The sequence below is a fragment of the Crotalus tigris genome, unplaced genomic scaffold (assembly GCF_016545835.1).
Source record: "Crotalus tigris isolate CLP2741 ecotype Arizona unplaced genomic scaffold, ASM1654583v1 scf7180000024276.985868, whole genome shotgun sequence".
NCBI classification, from domain to species: Eukaryota; Metazoa; Chordata; class Lepidosauria; order Squamata; family Viperidae; genus Crotalus; species Crotalus tigris.
In genome coordinates, this window is record NW_024100448.1 from 394,693 (window position 1) to 410,441 (window position 15,749).

Genomic DNA, 15,749 nt, shown 5'->3' on the forward strand with positions numbered 1-15,749 from the left:
TTTTTTTTTCTCTCTTTCTTAGTACATATTATTCATTTTAAAGCTTATGTTATGCATATTATTATTATACATATTATTATATATATTATTATTATGATCTTTATTATTTTTGTTAATTATCTTATAAATTGTAAACGTTATTTTTTAAAATTTGTTAAATAATCCTATATTCAGTTCTGGGAAGTCGGGGGGGGAGGGTGGGGTGGTTTGGGAGGGGGGGGGATGTTTATTTGTAAAATTTTTGAAAAATTTCAATAAAAAAAAAAAATATGTAGGCCTGAAGCTTTAATATTTTGACAAGGTAGTTGCATAACATTTCTTCTAAGACTTTACATTCATCTTATTAAGCTGAAGACATTTGTTCCAAAGCATAGGCACTTAGGCTATTCAGAAGCTGTTGGTGCTCCATCACTGCAGGCTTTTAAGAAGAGATTGGACATGCATTTATCTGGAATGATATATAGCAGCAATGGCGAACCTTTCAGAGACCGAGTGCCCAAACCACAACCCAAAACCCACTTATTTATCACAAAGTGCCAGGGCCGCATCAGCATTGTGGTGCTCTCGGTGGGGGCATGGGAGTGTGGCCCACTGGGTGAGCATGGCCCACTGGGTGGGCATGGCTGCAGTTGTCACGGCAGACTGGGTGGGCGTGGCTGGGGTGGCATGGCCATCTCAATGTTGCTCAAGGGGGGGACACCTGTGAGGGCCAGGCAGGATTGGGGGAGTTCCAGGGGGTCTCTAGTGGGTGGGGCAGTGGGCAGGAGGCCCAGCATAGATGGGGGGAGGCACGCAATTCTAGTTGGGACTGGGGGGCCATGGCGCCAATGGGGATCCGGCTTTCCCTGCTCTGGGTGGCCTTTGGCTTGCTGGGTGTGGGTGTGCTCTACCACCTCTACTTGAGCTAGCTAGCTGGCCACTTCGCCTTCTTTGTGCTGGGTGTGGCTGCTGCTCCGGGCGGCAGTGGCAGCCTAATGGACCTGCGTAAGCTGCTGGCAGCGGCGGCGTGCGTGCCTACAGAGAGGGTTCTGAGTGCCGCTTCTGGCATGCGTGCCATAGGTTCGCCACCACTGGGTCTCCTGTTTGAGCAAGGGTTTGGACTAGAAGACCTCCAAGGTCCTTTCCAACTCTGCTATTCTGTTCTGTTCATTCATGAGTTCATTCATCTGAGAGAAGGGTCTTTTTATTCTACAGTTTTAAGCTATAAAAATTTAATGAATAATAAATAAATAAACAAACAAGCAAATATTGTAACATTAGAGAAAGAGGTCAGTTTAAATGTATACTTAAAACTGTTTTAAAAGAAAATTAGAAGTCTTTTCTTTATATCTTCTTTTTCTTTTCCTTTCTTTCTTCACTTTTGGCTTTGTTTTCTCTGTCTTTACTTTTTCTTTGTTACCTCAATTATTAGTTCTTTGAATTTAGAATTATTAGTTCTTGTTAGGCATTTTTACATTTTTAATGTTAAAAATATAACAAAGTTGTTTTAAAAAATTAAGTACTCTGATGTTATTAAAGTATCCATTGGGTGCATCCTCTAGATATGCAAAGTGGAAGCAGCTATATTAGAAAGGGAGGCACTTTTATGTCTGCCTAATGTTTCACTGAAGATCCATGCAATCCATCCCTGCTTTATTTAACTCTTCAAGAAATAAAATGCAGGATCAAATCCTGAAAATACCTTGATCCATGCTGAGACATAAGTACAAATGGGAGTTTTGCCAGTTTAATATTAAAGATCTGCGTGACTTGGCCCACAACATTAAAGAAAACTGAGTTATTCCCTCTATCCATCTATGTCCAAAAACACATTATTCAAGTCTTGGCCCTGGCTTTGCCAAACCTCTTGGCAAAAATACTAGGGTTCTACATTTGTGGGGACTGCACAACTATGCTCTAAGTAATAAATAACACTTTGTCTGGCCAGCAAACTCAGAACATTGCCTCCTTACCAGCCCAAAAAACAAAACAGGATGTAAAACGAAGAATTTATAGTACAGAGCTTTAAAGTCAATTTTCTCCCCATGAAAATTGAAAAAAACCTGATCCCTATCTCAGATATTTCATTATGTCTCTTTCCTTTTTCTTCCCATTCCTCTGTTCCTATCATTCTATATAATCCATGGGCTAGGAAAAGAGAAAATAGGCTGTGTATAAAACTGCAATTTATTTTTTCATTTGTTCCAAGAGCATGCATGTTAGAATCAACTTTACATATAAGGAGTGTGCTTTCTATCTTGGCTAGTAAGCGTCATTTGGTGGTTTGTATCATGTTCAGAAAAGTCACACCAGACAGTGTATTGGCTGATCTAGCTCACAACTATTGATTTATATTAGCAATAGTTCTTCCTAGGGTATTGACGGCCCTATTATTAACCTAGATTATTTTAACTGAAGTTTCCAGAAGCTCAGCTGGGGATCTTGCAGATTGGAATGCAAATGCCCTCTATGCCTGGTATAGAAATAACATTTCAAGAACAAATTATTTTCCCCTGAAAAGCACATGGTATAAATCAAACCTAAGAAAACAACGCATTTCTTTGTTTTAGCATTACTTAGAAAGATGTGATTATTTGCCACAAACCTTTCAAACAAAACTCTTGCCTAAATTTATAAGTTATGAAGTTGTAAATGAGGGTCCATCATCAGATTTTATTCTTGATATAGCTTGATATAATAAACCCATATGTGCACATAGAAACAAATGGAGAATATTGAAGTTACCACAGTTTCCCAGTTAGAGTGCTTTGGTGATTTTAATTTTATTTACTATTATACTTCGATTTCAATTGTCTGAGAGTTCAGATTGGTGCAGAGAGATATAACCTGATCTATCTTCCCAAAAATGGGAATGACCCTTTAATATGTTTAAGTTTCTTCCATTGTTCCAACAACCAGTTTCTAATTGTTGTTTGGTCTGAAGAATCTTGTGTACTCATTTTGTACTATTTTTGTTTTATAGGCCTTGCCCCCTTTTATCAGCCAAATAAAAAGCTTGCACTTTCATGCCTAAAAGCATGTAATCTCTAAATGGAAAGAAATGTGGTATTTTTCTATCTGAAGTATGTATATGTTTCAGTATAACATTATATGATACAAAAGTACATTATGACAACAATATTTTTTTTTCAAATCAAACATGATCCAACAAATCTGAAGGAGGATCATGACAGGACTGTTTCAAAATAAATTATGATGCATTTGCCTGCTGGGAAGAGCTTTTATCTATTCTTAACATGGGGTTTACAATAAAGCAACAGAAACCAATAACATCAGAAACCAAAGCTATACAAACATTCCCATCATGAGCAAAGAAATTCATATTTATTTGTCATGACAGAATGTGAATCTGGCTTCTATTAATGGGAAATAATGGAAAGATCAGACAGGAGGGTGGGTTTGTATGATGTACCAGTTAGAACTGGGAAGATACAAATAAAAACATACAAGGCATGGCCTGGTGTTGGATTATTTCCTTGTCATACAGTGTACTCTATGTCACAGAATATTTGGTGGTTCAGAACAGAATAAAAGGCACAGAATAGAAAAATTATTGAGTTCACTGGAAGAATGATAGGCTATAATAACATAATAAAACAATTGGCTTTGGAAACTTTCTCTGTTTGTGGATAAATTATACACATTGATTAAACTCAAAAGTAAGTCTCTTTTAGTGAATGATATTTATTCCAAGACAAGTGGTTTTAAATAATAGCCATAATAACTAAGGTCTCTTTTTTAGAAATTAAACTCCATAAAAAGTCTCAATTTCAGTGGTAGTGGCTTTCTAATTTTTAATTCTGTAGAAAAATTCTACAGAACTATTTAAAAAGAAATAATGTCCATTTAAAGAGAATTTTCTAAATAAAGAAACATTTAAAAAAGTTTTTTATTTCCAGTGTAGATAAAGGTTTATTCCAGAAGCTATAATCAAAGACTAGCACTCACTTAGAAAGCAATTCTGAACATTGACTTGCATAATCAAACATCAGAGAATATTTATAGCTTGACAAGTTGTTGACATTAGAAATGTTCTAGGAGTCCATTATACAATTATACAGCATGACTTAATTTATGTTCTTTCGGGGGAGGGGGGAAGCCTGAAATAAAGACATGTGTATGTTTTTGCAGCTTTAGAATGGCTGAGATATATATATATACGAAAACAAATCAATGAATATATATTTTATATATATATATATATATATATATATATATATATATATATATATATATAAAATGAGATTAAAGTGATAAGTTTTAAAAAGCCTAATGGTGCTAATTTTGAAAACGATTTATGCTCCCAAAATACAGATCACGATTTATTTTTACACACAATAATTAATGTATTTTATTCAAATAACAATGTATGCTATAAACGCTGTTGAGTAGACATGTCTATGTGTGTGAAAGAGAGTTCTCAAACTAACAGTCCATTCTCTTTAACTTTGACCTCACATTCAAAACCAGGCAATCTTTGAAGTATATTGTTTGTTGGAATTGCATGTTAAACAGGTGGGCCTCACTTAATGACCACATATTCAGCAATTGTTCAGATTTACAATGGTGCTGAACAAGTGGCATCTATGACCGGTCCTCATACTTAAATCAGTCACAGAATCCTCACAGAAGCAATTGCAATCCAGGCATTCAGCAAACAGCTTGCAATTATGAAATCACAGAATCCTGAAGTCACATGATCACCATTTGCAACCTTCACTGCCAGCTTTCAACAAGCGAAGTCAATGGGGAAGCCGACAGGAAATCCAAAATGGCAACCCTGTGATACTGTGCTTAACATCAGTGCAGGACTCATTTAACAACAGCAACCAGAAGTGCCAGAAATGCTGTTACTCAGGGATATGCTCATGTGACATTGTATTTTACAGCTGTGTTGTTTAATTTCAGAAATGTTGGTCCCAACTGCTAACCCAACCCAGGGCTACCTCGCTGCCTGTGCCTCATTTTAAATGCTGTTCATTTTGGTTTTGCCCACTTTATATATACCATTGCTTAGAATGGAGACAGAGACATAAAAATAGTAATTTTTCATCAAACATATATTTTTGATGAAAAGATTGTGGAATATCAAAGTCAATGCTAGAAGGTTTGCAGTGCTACAGTAAGCATTAAAACAATCCCTCTTAGCCTAAACCAAATCAAAGCTGAAAGCAGTTAAAGCTTCTGACATAATCTTTCACACGATTTACCATATTAGATTTTCCAATGAATTTTTAATATTTCCATTCTCCCATTGTGGGCCTGTGTAGAACTTCAATATCTTGAGGAAAAAATGTTCAGGAAGGCAGCCTATTTATCCTTTCAAAAAAAGCATTAAGACAATCCTCCTCAATCTGAATTTTTGTGGTACTAAGTTATTTTTGCTGTTCTAGCTATTTTAATTGTTTATATGTTGTTAGTGCCCCTGGACTTCCCTATGGACAGAAAGATGGAATCTAAAGCAAAGTCAGAAGCACAATGACTATGGAGAATACCCCTAATGTGCAATAAGGAGCTAAAGTCAGCTGATTTCATTCTTCAAGGGCAGGAAACTGAACAAAAGCACAAAATAAACAGTTCAATAACCACTATGCTCTATGCCTCATCTGGGAGTCAGACTCCTATTCCTCCTACTCATTGCCTCCTTACAACCAAAGGAGATAATGGTATAGCACTGAAGGTATGAAGCAGGAGTTGTTCACTTTTTATTAGCAGGGTGCGGTCCTAGGAATCATGATAAAAAGCTTTTAGATTTCAAGCTGGTTGAAGACATTGATGTCACTACCTACTGACATCAAATTCTTGCAGCAGAACCCTGGCATAAGCAAATGTTCATTATAGACCACCTTGGATACCAAAGATGTGAAAAGAGCTAACATTCAGCAGAAGAATCCAGTAATTTATAAAAAGAAATCACTGCTCTATAGCAGGGGATTTCAGGTCGTGGAATCCATCCATCCCAGAACCCTTCTTGTCCACTAAATGGCAGCTGTGGCACTTTTTCCCACAGGAGAGTTTTTCTTTGCTACCTTAGAAAAATGGTTATGGATATCTAAGGCTGCATTCAAGTGGTTGTTTCCCCTTCACGGAACCGATCAATTTCCTTAAGGTTCTCTGCAAGACAGTTTGAAAAACCCTGTTCAAGAGCAACTGTTCCCAGTTCGAGTTCCTTCCAGATAGAAGCATTTCAGAATTCTCCAGCTACCATGGTCATTGCTAAGAATTCTGGGAGTTGAAGTCTTCCCATCTGGAAGACACTCTGGTGAGGAAAAGCTATTCCAGGCTACAGCAAATTACCACAATCTAAAAGTTCTGTACGTGCAGAACAATTGAGTGCCTCAATCCCTATTCATTGCAAATGAGGATACAATTCTACCATTTTCATATAATGCTGTACATGAGGACAAAGGAACTCTGTCTACATGGGTAATAGTGCTCACACAGGACTTTAGAACCTGGACAGAAGTATGAAGAAATACTGTTTTTAGCAAAAGGCTGAAAGGAATACCATGATCTGCCTGAAATAAATACATCTGTTCATTAGTTAGCTATACAGTTATCATTAACTAAAATTAACTAAGGTACTTGACTAAATAACAGGGAGGAAGGAGTCATGGGAGCCAAAAACAGACCTGATGTATTATGAACTTATCCAGTACAGGTAGTCTGATTTTACGGTCTTTTATGTGACAGTTGACAGCAAATACCACAAACATTAAGCAAACTCAATGTTCGTGATGGCACATTTTTGCCAAAAACTGCAAGTAAAGGCTGGTTTTTGGCAAAAATGTTGTAAAAACATTGTAAAAATATGATTGTGGGTCATGGCAAATAGCCATAAATTTAAGGCTGGTTGTCAAGTGCCCATGACTGCAAGGAGAGGCCCGACCACTGGAACTTCAGAACTGGATTATAAGTTATAAGTACCTTTTGGGGCATACTGGAACTTAGAATGGTTGCTAAATGACTGGTCGCAAGTCAAGAATTACCTGTATTTTAAAATTAAGCCAATTTCATAATTTGGTGGGAAGTTCTATCAATATATTTTAAGCAGAATATTCCACATGAAAACTGAAAAGCAGTATGTATATTACATACAGTATACCATGTAACAATTATCAACTATTTTATCAGTTGCAAAAAAAGTTATTCTCACTGGTGAAATTTGGCTGATTATTGAAAGTGCTCCCCTGTTCTCTCCAAATGAAAATATGCACGTTCACATGCCATAAATGAAAGTAACTTAGAACATAAAATCTACATCTACCTAATTGCTTGAACGGTAGTATTCAGATCCATGGGGTAAAAAAAAAAAAATTATGTGACAGTAAAAATTGCAAGAAAAGGAAGAGATGGCAACAACATTGCTTTATAAATTGCTTTTCTCAGTCTTTCAGAACATTCAAAAACTGCTATTGGAAATAATAGCCCATTGACATTCAGACAATCCCCTAGAAATGTTTTAGAGCTGTTTGTTATGTTTTCCTCTGAAAAGATAGCAGCACAATTTTTCAGACTGTTGTGGAGAAGGCAGCTGTTCCACAGTTCTATAAGATCCATTTTTTTTAAAAAAAAGAGCAAGAATCTGAAAATACAGAGTGAAGTCAACAGGCCATAAATGATATAATGTGGGTGAAAGCAAAACTGACAGTCCACTAAGCTATATACTGTACAGGACTGATTTAAAGGAATGTTGCAGGACATATTTAAATAAGGTGTCTCAGAGATACATTCCAGCTGAACTATAAGTGTCCCCTGAGAGTTAAGCAATCCTCCTCAGCATGTTCAGTCTTAGTCCTGATTTTCAGATCCAAGAGAATAATATGGGAGAACACACTGAATCACTTTTGGCTGTATCTGTAGTATATTTCTAATGTCATCCTCATCATCATCATAAGAAACAATTATGAGACATTGCAGTAGGAGGAGATAGACGGGTCAATGAAAAACAACCAGAAAAAAATGGGGAACTATAAATACTTTCAAATAGAGATCGAGAGAATGTGGATATTAATATTTTATCGTAACTATTTAATTCTTTTGCTTGTTTAAAGTGGTTTTCCTGAAAATGCAAGGTCCACTTTTTCAAATCAGCCAAGTATTGATCCATTGGCTACGAATCTATTGGCTGAGATAGGAATTGACTAGCCAGTTTATCACCTAACCAGTTTATCACCTAAGCCAGACACTGCAGGCTGAGAGTGACTGGCTCTCATTAACTATTATGTCAACTATTGCTTTGTAGATAATTACATTTTATCACTATTTCCTAATGAACTTATTCTCTATTTTCTTCTAATTAGTAAATATAAATGTGATTTTCCCCATTTGTTCTGCATATGAGAACCCTGGTTCCTGATTATTAAATAAACAAACATTGACATTGGTGTGGGAGGAGACATGTTCTGCAGCTCTGCCACCACCAGCAAACAAATCTACCAGTCAAATGAAAGAAGACGTTTTTTCTTCAGAAAGGTGGACAGTCCAAAAGAGAGGAAAATAAGTATGGCAGCCCTCCAAAACAAAGCACAGTATAAAAAAATGGTGCAACAGCTCTACATGCTGGCCATTAACAAAAAAAATAAAATCTTATAGATTTCTGCTATACGGTGCTGATGCAATGATTCTTTCCCTCACATAGGAGTTCTCGGGACAAATACTGTATGTAGACCTTAACAGGATTTTTTTTTAAGGGAAAGGGGCTGGAATCAATCTTTTAAAGACCAAAATAGGTCTTGCTTGGGATCATTGGCAAACTAGAAATAACACTGAACAAGATTCAGTCTTCAAATACCATGCCTAATTTTCCCTCCAAAGTTTGATGGAAATAGATTAGAGCAGAGGTCCCCAACCTTTTGTGCACCAGGGATCGGTTACGTGGAGAGTTTTTCCACGGACCAGAGGGGGCATGGTTTTGTATGCTTCCTGCCTCCCGCAGATGGGGCTTTGCTTGTTTGTGCGGCCTGGTTGCTGGCATGCTGCGGCCCGGTACCGGTCCATGGATCAGGGGTTGGAGACCCCTGGATTAGAGCCATTTTTTTCCAAAGCCAACAAAGCACCAAGGGAATACCATTCCATTCATACCTGCAAATCATTAAACTTTTTAGATGCTACATGGTGTACAGGCTTGCATCTAAAGTGATTTTAAACCCTTAGACTCTGTTCAGTCTAGGTTCTGATAAGCCATTTTATGTGTCCAGTGCAGTATTTCAAATGCTTTAATCAACTTGGAAACTGATATGATTATACTGGAGGCAAGTGTGTTTGTTGACTCTGCTATTGGCTTAGAACCCTCTTTTCCAATGGCCCACTGGCCCTATTAATTTCCCTTGATTGCTTTTTATCAATGTGGAAAGAAAAAAGCTTAGATGACTTCTGTTACTGGGGCCCTTCTGTCTACTCCATGCTGCCCCTGCACTCAGAGAAAGTTAAAGCCAAAATCCATGGAAGAATCTTAAACATTGCAAAGCAGATAGATATGAATGTTAGAACCAACACAGAGTTATGCTTACAGAGTACTTATTCAAATCTGTTTGCCCGGAAGACTATACAATATTTTCTTTGCTTCAATGCTTTACCCATGGCAGTAGTCAATGGGAGCTATAGTAAGAGACCCTTACCCTTTCTATGCCAACTTACATGCAGAAATACGTATATTGTTTTTAAACAAAGAATACCTATTTTATGAGGGATGGGTAGTCTACCGTGTTTCCCTGAAAGTAAGGCCTACCCTGAAAATAAGCCCTAGCTTGATTTTTGGGGGTGGGCCTAATATAAGCCCTGCCCCCCAAATAAGCTGCAGAGGCCTTCTGGAAACACCTGACTGTGAAATGCAGGCTGGAGCTCCATTCCCAGCTGCAGATGAAGCTGCTCCTTCAGCCCCAGAAGAAGTGGGCCAGCTGGGTGGGGCTGCTGGTGCCGGAGGTGAGTTTAAAAGACTCACCCGGAAAATAAGATCTGATACCTCTTTTGGAGGCAAAAAATGAAAAAAGACCCGCTCTTATTGTCGGGGAAACACTATATTTCCTACTCACAGGCCAAGACCCGAGCAGTGCTTAAGTTTGTATCTGCAGCAATTTCCATAAAAAGGCATTGGATATCTTGGAGTGATGATATTATGAACTCTACTCCCTCTTTTCTTTTATTATATTTCTATCTTTATCCTATTTGTATTTTACCATAAGTTTTATTGTATTTTAATTCATTTTTTTCCTGACACTGGTTTTAGGTTTTATATAACTGTTATACTGTGGTTGATCATTGCTTCTAAAGGTTTTTTTTCCCTTTGCTGGTCATTAGCCATTGTTCAATACATTTGAAAATTTGATACTTACTTGTCTCAACAGGTCCTCAAACCTTAATTCTCTGAAGAAATGAAAATGTCTTAGATATATATGTAAACAAAATGAATAAACAAAAGAAGTTGACTCCATATAACAGAAATAATCTATAAATGTTACACAAATATACAGTGAATTCAGAAGAAGAAAATGAAATGAAAGAATCCCATGACCATAAATTGTATTTTCTATGAAGCTTTGAAAACTAAATGAATATATTTATAAAAATTCAAGACACAACAGTAACAAATTATAAAACTTTATTACTCTGTTAAAAATAGGTTTAGAAAATTCAGTAAATACAGTCTGCTCATATTATCAAAAGCATATTTTGAAATAAAATAAGTGTCAATTATTTACAAGAAATAGAAAAAACTTGAAAACTGAGTATGGCAAGAGTACTTAAAATTCTACAGTCAATTAATTGATTACAGCAGTGCTAATTATCCCTATACAAATAGAAAATTGGATGTGAATAATAATAATCATTGATAATAATTGTATTGAAGTTGTGTTATGCTTTAATTAGGCTGTAAACAATTCAATTATCGGTCATGAACCACGGTATTTGATTCTTTCCTTAATAAAATGCAGAGTAAAATGTAGGATAAATCCTATTGATCTCACTAGTATATGAATGCACCATAAGCTCATTTTATTTTCTAGAATACCCTACCAAAATGCAATAAAAAATTTGCTCATGGATGTCACCTATTTATATAATTTCCTCACAGGACTTCCAAGGGGTAGGGATTATTTGCAATATCTTCCAATGAACAGATGGAAATACTTATGCCTTGTGATGATGAAGTCAGTGAGACATGTCTAGGTTTTGTCAATCTACTAAGAATTTAAATTAAAAACATTATTTTAAGGGAGATAATCGTATTTTCTCATATTGAAAATGGCATTTATGAGTGTTTGGGTTTTTCTCCTTTTGCAAAAATAGATTATTTATTATATAAAATTTGCAAAATTTATATGGACTTGTATTCTATTAAAAAATAAAATGATCATAATTTTAAATTCTCAATTCTTTAAAGTATCGTTATTTTCTTTGTGTAAATGAGTCGTACTATATCACCATCACCCAAAATAAAATTGATTCCAAGCCTGTATTAGCTGCACAATCATTATAGTTATATAGCCTGGGAAATCAAAACTGCACTTGAATTTGGTCAAGTGTCAGCAAATAATATTTAATTCCTTTCAGACTATGAGCTTTTATATTAATTGTATTAGAGAAGAATAGCACAATCTTTAATTAAGTATGCCATCATACCCAGATCAAAGGAGTTAGTTTTTCTTAATAGTTCTATGCCATGTCAGCACAAAATTTCAAAAGTTACATGACAAAAGGTACAAAGCAATTCACTATATGAAATTATTTGTGGAAGGAATTGCTTTACCTTTCAAGCAAGATGATGTTAGAGTATTAAAAATGAGTTAGCATGCACTTTGTTGCTTGTCCAAGTGGAAGCATCTGGCGAAAGGATTCCCACGAGGCTCAGTTCAACTGATTTCATCATAAATCACAGCATGATCCCCCCTTTCTCTCTGCCTGCCTGCCTGCCTGCCTGCGTGCATGTGTGTGTGTTTGTAGGCAAACTATTCCTTGTTCTTCTACATGACAAGGTGGGCTATAAAATACAATTTAAACACCAAGGGCAAATCTTCCTTGTTCAGGTTTTATAAATGTATAAAATGTATAAAAAAATTTAAATAATCCATTAGCAATTTTTATTGCCTAGTAAAGTAGAAAAGGCCGTTTTAACTTTGAATGCTGAGCATTCAAGTGTCTAACAAACTTAATGGATCCTGGCTGATTTCTTAGTTGGCTGTCACTATGGCTTATAAGGGCCATTAATTTTATAATTAACCATGATATTTGTAAAGCAATACTGTTTGGGCAGATTAAAATCTCTCTAGTGACAGACAATAATAATTTATGATTTATTCATTTATCAACATTCAATTTTCAGCTCAAAGATATGGTTTGAATCAGTTTTATTTGTTCCCCTATTGGAAAGGAAATTAACTAACAATGCTAGCTTCGTTCATTATTTAAGATGGCTTCGTTTTGCCAAAACAAAAGTAACAAATAGCCATGTGCTGTAATCCATAAAACTCTGTGAAAAATTACAATGAGAACAATATCTTTAGTGGCAAATTTTGTATACATTTGGAATACAAAAGCATCCAAAAGTTTACTCTGCGTTGCCTGTGTGCATATATAAATTGATAGTGAATTCTATTTTATTTTAAATGAATTCTATTTTATTAAAAGAAATGCCTCAGTTACACAGATCCAAAATATTCTGTCAGCATGTGTAGAACTATCCACAAATCAGGCTTAAGGCTGTAAAGTTGAGCTGCAAAATATTATAAGAATAAGATTGTAGGAAAAATAAACCTATTATGCGGCTAAATGTTCATCTGGAAGTTAATGTACTTTGAGAGAATTAAATTTGTGACTGACTAGAAGTTTGGTAAATCTAAACTGGGGATTTAGTCTTCAACTATTGATGCTATGCAGATGAACTACAGTATGAATCTTGGAGGAGACTGAAATCTGTTAAAAATATCATTAGCTCTGTCAACCATTCTATTATTTAATAATAGCATTTTTAAAATTAGGTGGATGTCAATATTGAAAGATTATTCTGTCATTGCCCATTAACAAGCCAATCTGGAAATATAAAAACTGGAGGGATGGGTGGAACAAGGGAAGTCTTAGTAGAAAAATTCATCTCATTTGTATCAAGATATTCCAAATGTGCATCTAATAGAATTAAAATGGAAATAACAAATATAAACATCTTTTCTTCCTTAAAGATAATAAAACTTCTTGGGTTACTATAGTAGAAACTGTAGCTTTTTTATAACTTTTACAAGGGTAGCATGTGAAATGTTATATGAAGGGGGAGAAAATTAAGAGGGCTTGTTTAGGGCATCAGATAGTATAGCTAGCAGATAGTAGGGGAGCAATCACAACACTTTCTACTGGATTACAGAAGTACATGTATGTTAAGATTATCTGGACTATATACATTGAAGATAGCAATTCAGTAAATTTAATGGAGATGGTGATGAAAGAGACCAAATTAACATGAGTACTTGCTTTTATATGGTTTCTTTGCTAACATAGATGTTTAGAATGGAAAGTGATCAGTTTTAGAACGTGTCATTGCACATAGTCAAGCAATACTAATTAATTTTAATTAATTTTATAGGTATTTTTTTAATGCTTACATTCTCTTCAGAGGAATTCCTCCATACTATTACTACTCCATACTCTATACTACTACTCCATGCATACGCCATTCTCCACCATACATCTCGCTCACATGGAGAAGCTGTGCAGAGCTATTTTTAATACACATTTAGGGCCCTGCCAACTCACAGAAGGGCAAGTTTAAATAAACAATTGCTCTACTAAGATCAGTGATACATTCTAAGGGCTGAAAATTAACATTCTGCAGAATGATATAAAATATTATATTTATTTACTACTTTTAGTACTCAAAAATATTTGCAGTTCACCTTTAATAAATAACTGTGAAATTAATTCTCTTTCTAACTAAATTCAAACAATAAAATCAAAGTAGCAAAAATCTGTTGAAATGTCACTTTGTGAAGAAGATCATTGTTAATGTAACATAATTGTTCATGTTTGTGCTTTCTTGAGTTTTATAGCTGCCTAGGGCTGAATTTGTGGTGAAGTTGCCAAAATTTTGCATCCTTCAAATATAACCCAACTCTATTAGACAGGTCCAAGGAGTGTAGCAATTGACAAAACAATAAACTGCCTAATGTGCAGCTTCAAAAAACATGCTCAACAGCCCTCTTTTTTCTTTATTTCATTTATTCATCCAGTGGAATCTTATGAAACAAAACAGAACCTAAAAGAAACAAAACAAATACATGAGAAATAATGGCTATAATGATTAACAAAAATTAACACAAAGATCCAAACACAAATAAATTCTTAAAAATCAAATAAACCTGAAATGCATTTACATACCACATTATGTCAAAAACATAAATGAAAAAAATGCACATGTAGTTCAATAAAATTTAATATGACTTATGTGTATGGTTTAATTTACAAATAAAATAACATGCACAACTGAATCTGATACATTTTAGGCAAAAGCAGTCCTAAAAAACATTTCTGAGTATAAGTTCTGCTTTACTCCCAACTAGCCAGAGAGGAAGGAACAACTATATAAGCCCATTCCACTATAAATTCTTTTTTTTTAAAGTAGGGGAAGATTATAGGGATCAGACAGAGAAGCAGAAGCCAATTTACTCACTTGCTCAGTAGATTGATAAAGAAAGGGGTGGATTTTATATTGGTAGTAGAACGTAAAAAATCATTATGTGAAAAGTATGCTGCAAATGTAGCAGCGGAGGACCTCCATATATTAGAAGAAACAATTCATTCAAAAACTTTGAGTAAGATAAATGGAACTCGTTTGTCCTGAGGAAGGACTATGGCTGAAATGTAAGAACCCTGTTTACAAATAAAGTTCCTGTCTAAGTGGATTCCCATATATTCTTTAAGGTTATGAGACATCCTTCTTCGCAGTGGCTAAAACCCTATTTGAAGCCGTCCGGTTTAAGGGATATCTATCTGAGTCATATCTGGATAAACCCTTCAAAAAGGAGCATCAAGAAGTAAACCAGGCAGGAATCACAGATTATCTAGTCCAGGGGTTCCCAACCTTGGCCAATTTATGACTTGTGGACTTCAACTTCCAGAATTCCTCAGTCAGCATGGGAGTTGGAGTCCACAAAGTCATAAAGTGGCCGAGGTTGGGGACCTTTGATTTCTAGTCCAAGCCTTTCCCCCCTATAATAACATTTATTTTATTTCTAGTTACATTATACTTAATGTTTCTAATTGTGCAGACACGTTTATAAATTCCATATGCAATTTTTGTGCAAATCTTTGTGTTTTTTTGTGGGCTACAATTCTGCCTTTTTGGACAATATGACGAACCTGAGAGCCAATTGATTTTGTGGTTAAGGCTACCCTTTCTTGTTCAACATCTTCACTGAAAAGTCCCAGCATGTACAACAAAATATGTAAGACAATATTTGTCTTGTTGTTTCATTGTGATAGCAGAGTACCATTCTGATCTCAGTGTTTTAAACTACCATCAATTTTCTCTTCAGCATTTTTGCTGCCAAAGTTCTTTAACAAATTATAAACATGTATATTTTTGCAGTACTTTTGCGATTTCTAACACAGAAAGATTCCGTGTAGAAAATTTCTCTCAACTGAAGTTGCCACAGAGTTTGTTTGTTGTTTGTCTTTCCATTTATCACACTATATGTATCAATAAAAAAATTGGCACGTATAATGGGGTAAACAGCAATTACCTCATTTGAATTCTATCTGAT

At 35.4% G+C, this 15,749-nt stretch overlaps 1 protein-coding gene across 11 annotated transcripts in view; it reads right to left on the reverse strand.

Annotated features, from left to right (window-relative positions):
• Positions 1-15,749, reverse strand: part of NTRK2 (neurotrophic receptor tyrosine kinase 2) — a 193,283-nt gene that overhangs the window by 94,773 nt on the left and 82,761 nt on the right. The window contains exon 14 of one of the 11 annotated variants that reach the window (XM_039323510.1): positions 10,586-14,242. The exons of the other annotated variants lie outside the window; for them this stretch is intronic. Coding sequence (XP_039179444.1) covers positions 14,205-14,242 — 38 coding nt within the window. The 3' untranslated portion in view covers positions 10,586-14,204. Of the gene's footprint in view, positions 1-10,585; positions 14,243-15,749 lie in introns of those variants that run through there. 11 annotated transcript variants of the gene reach the window in all.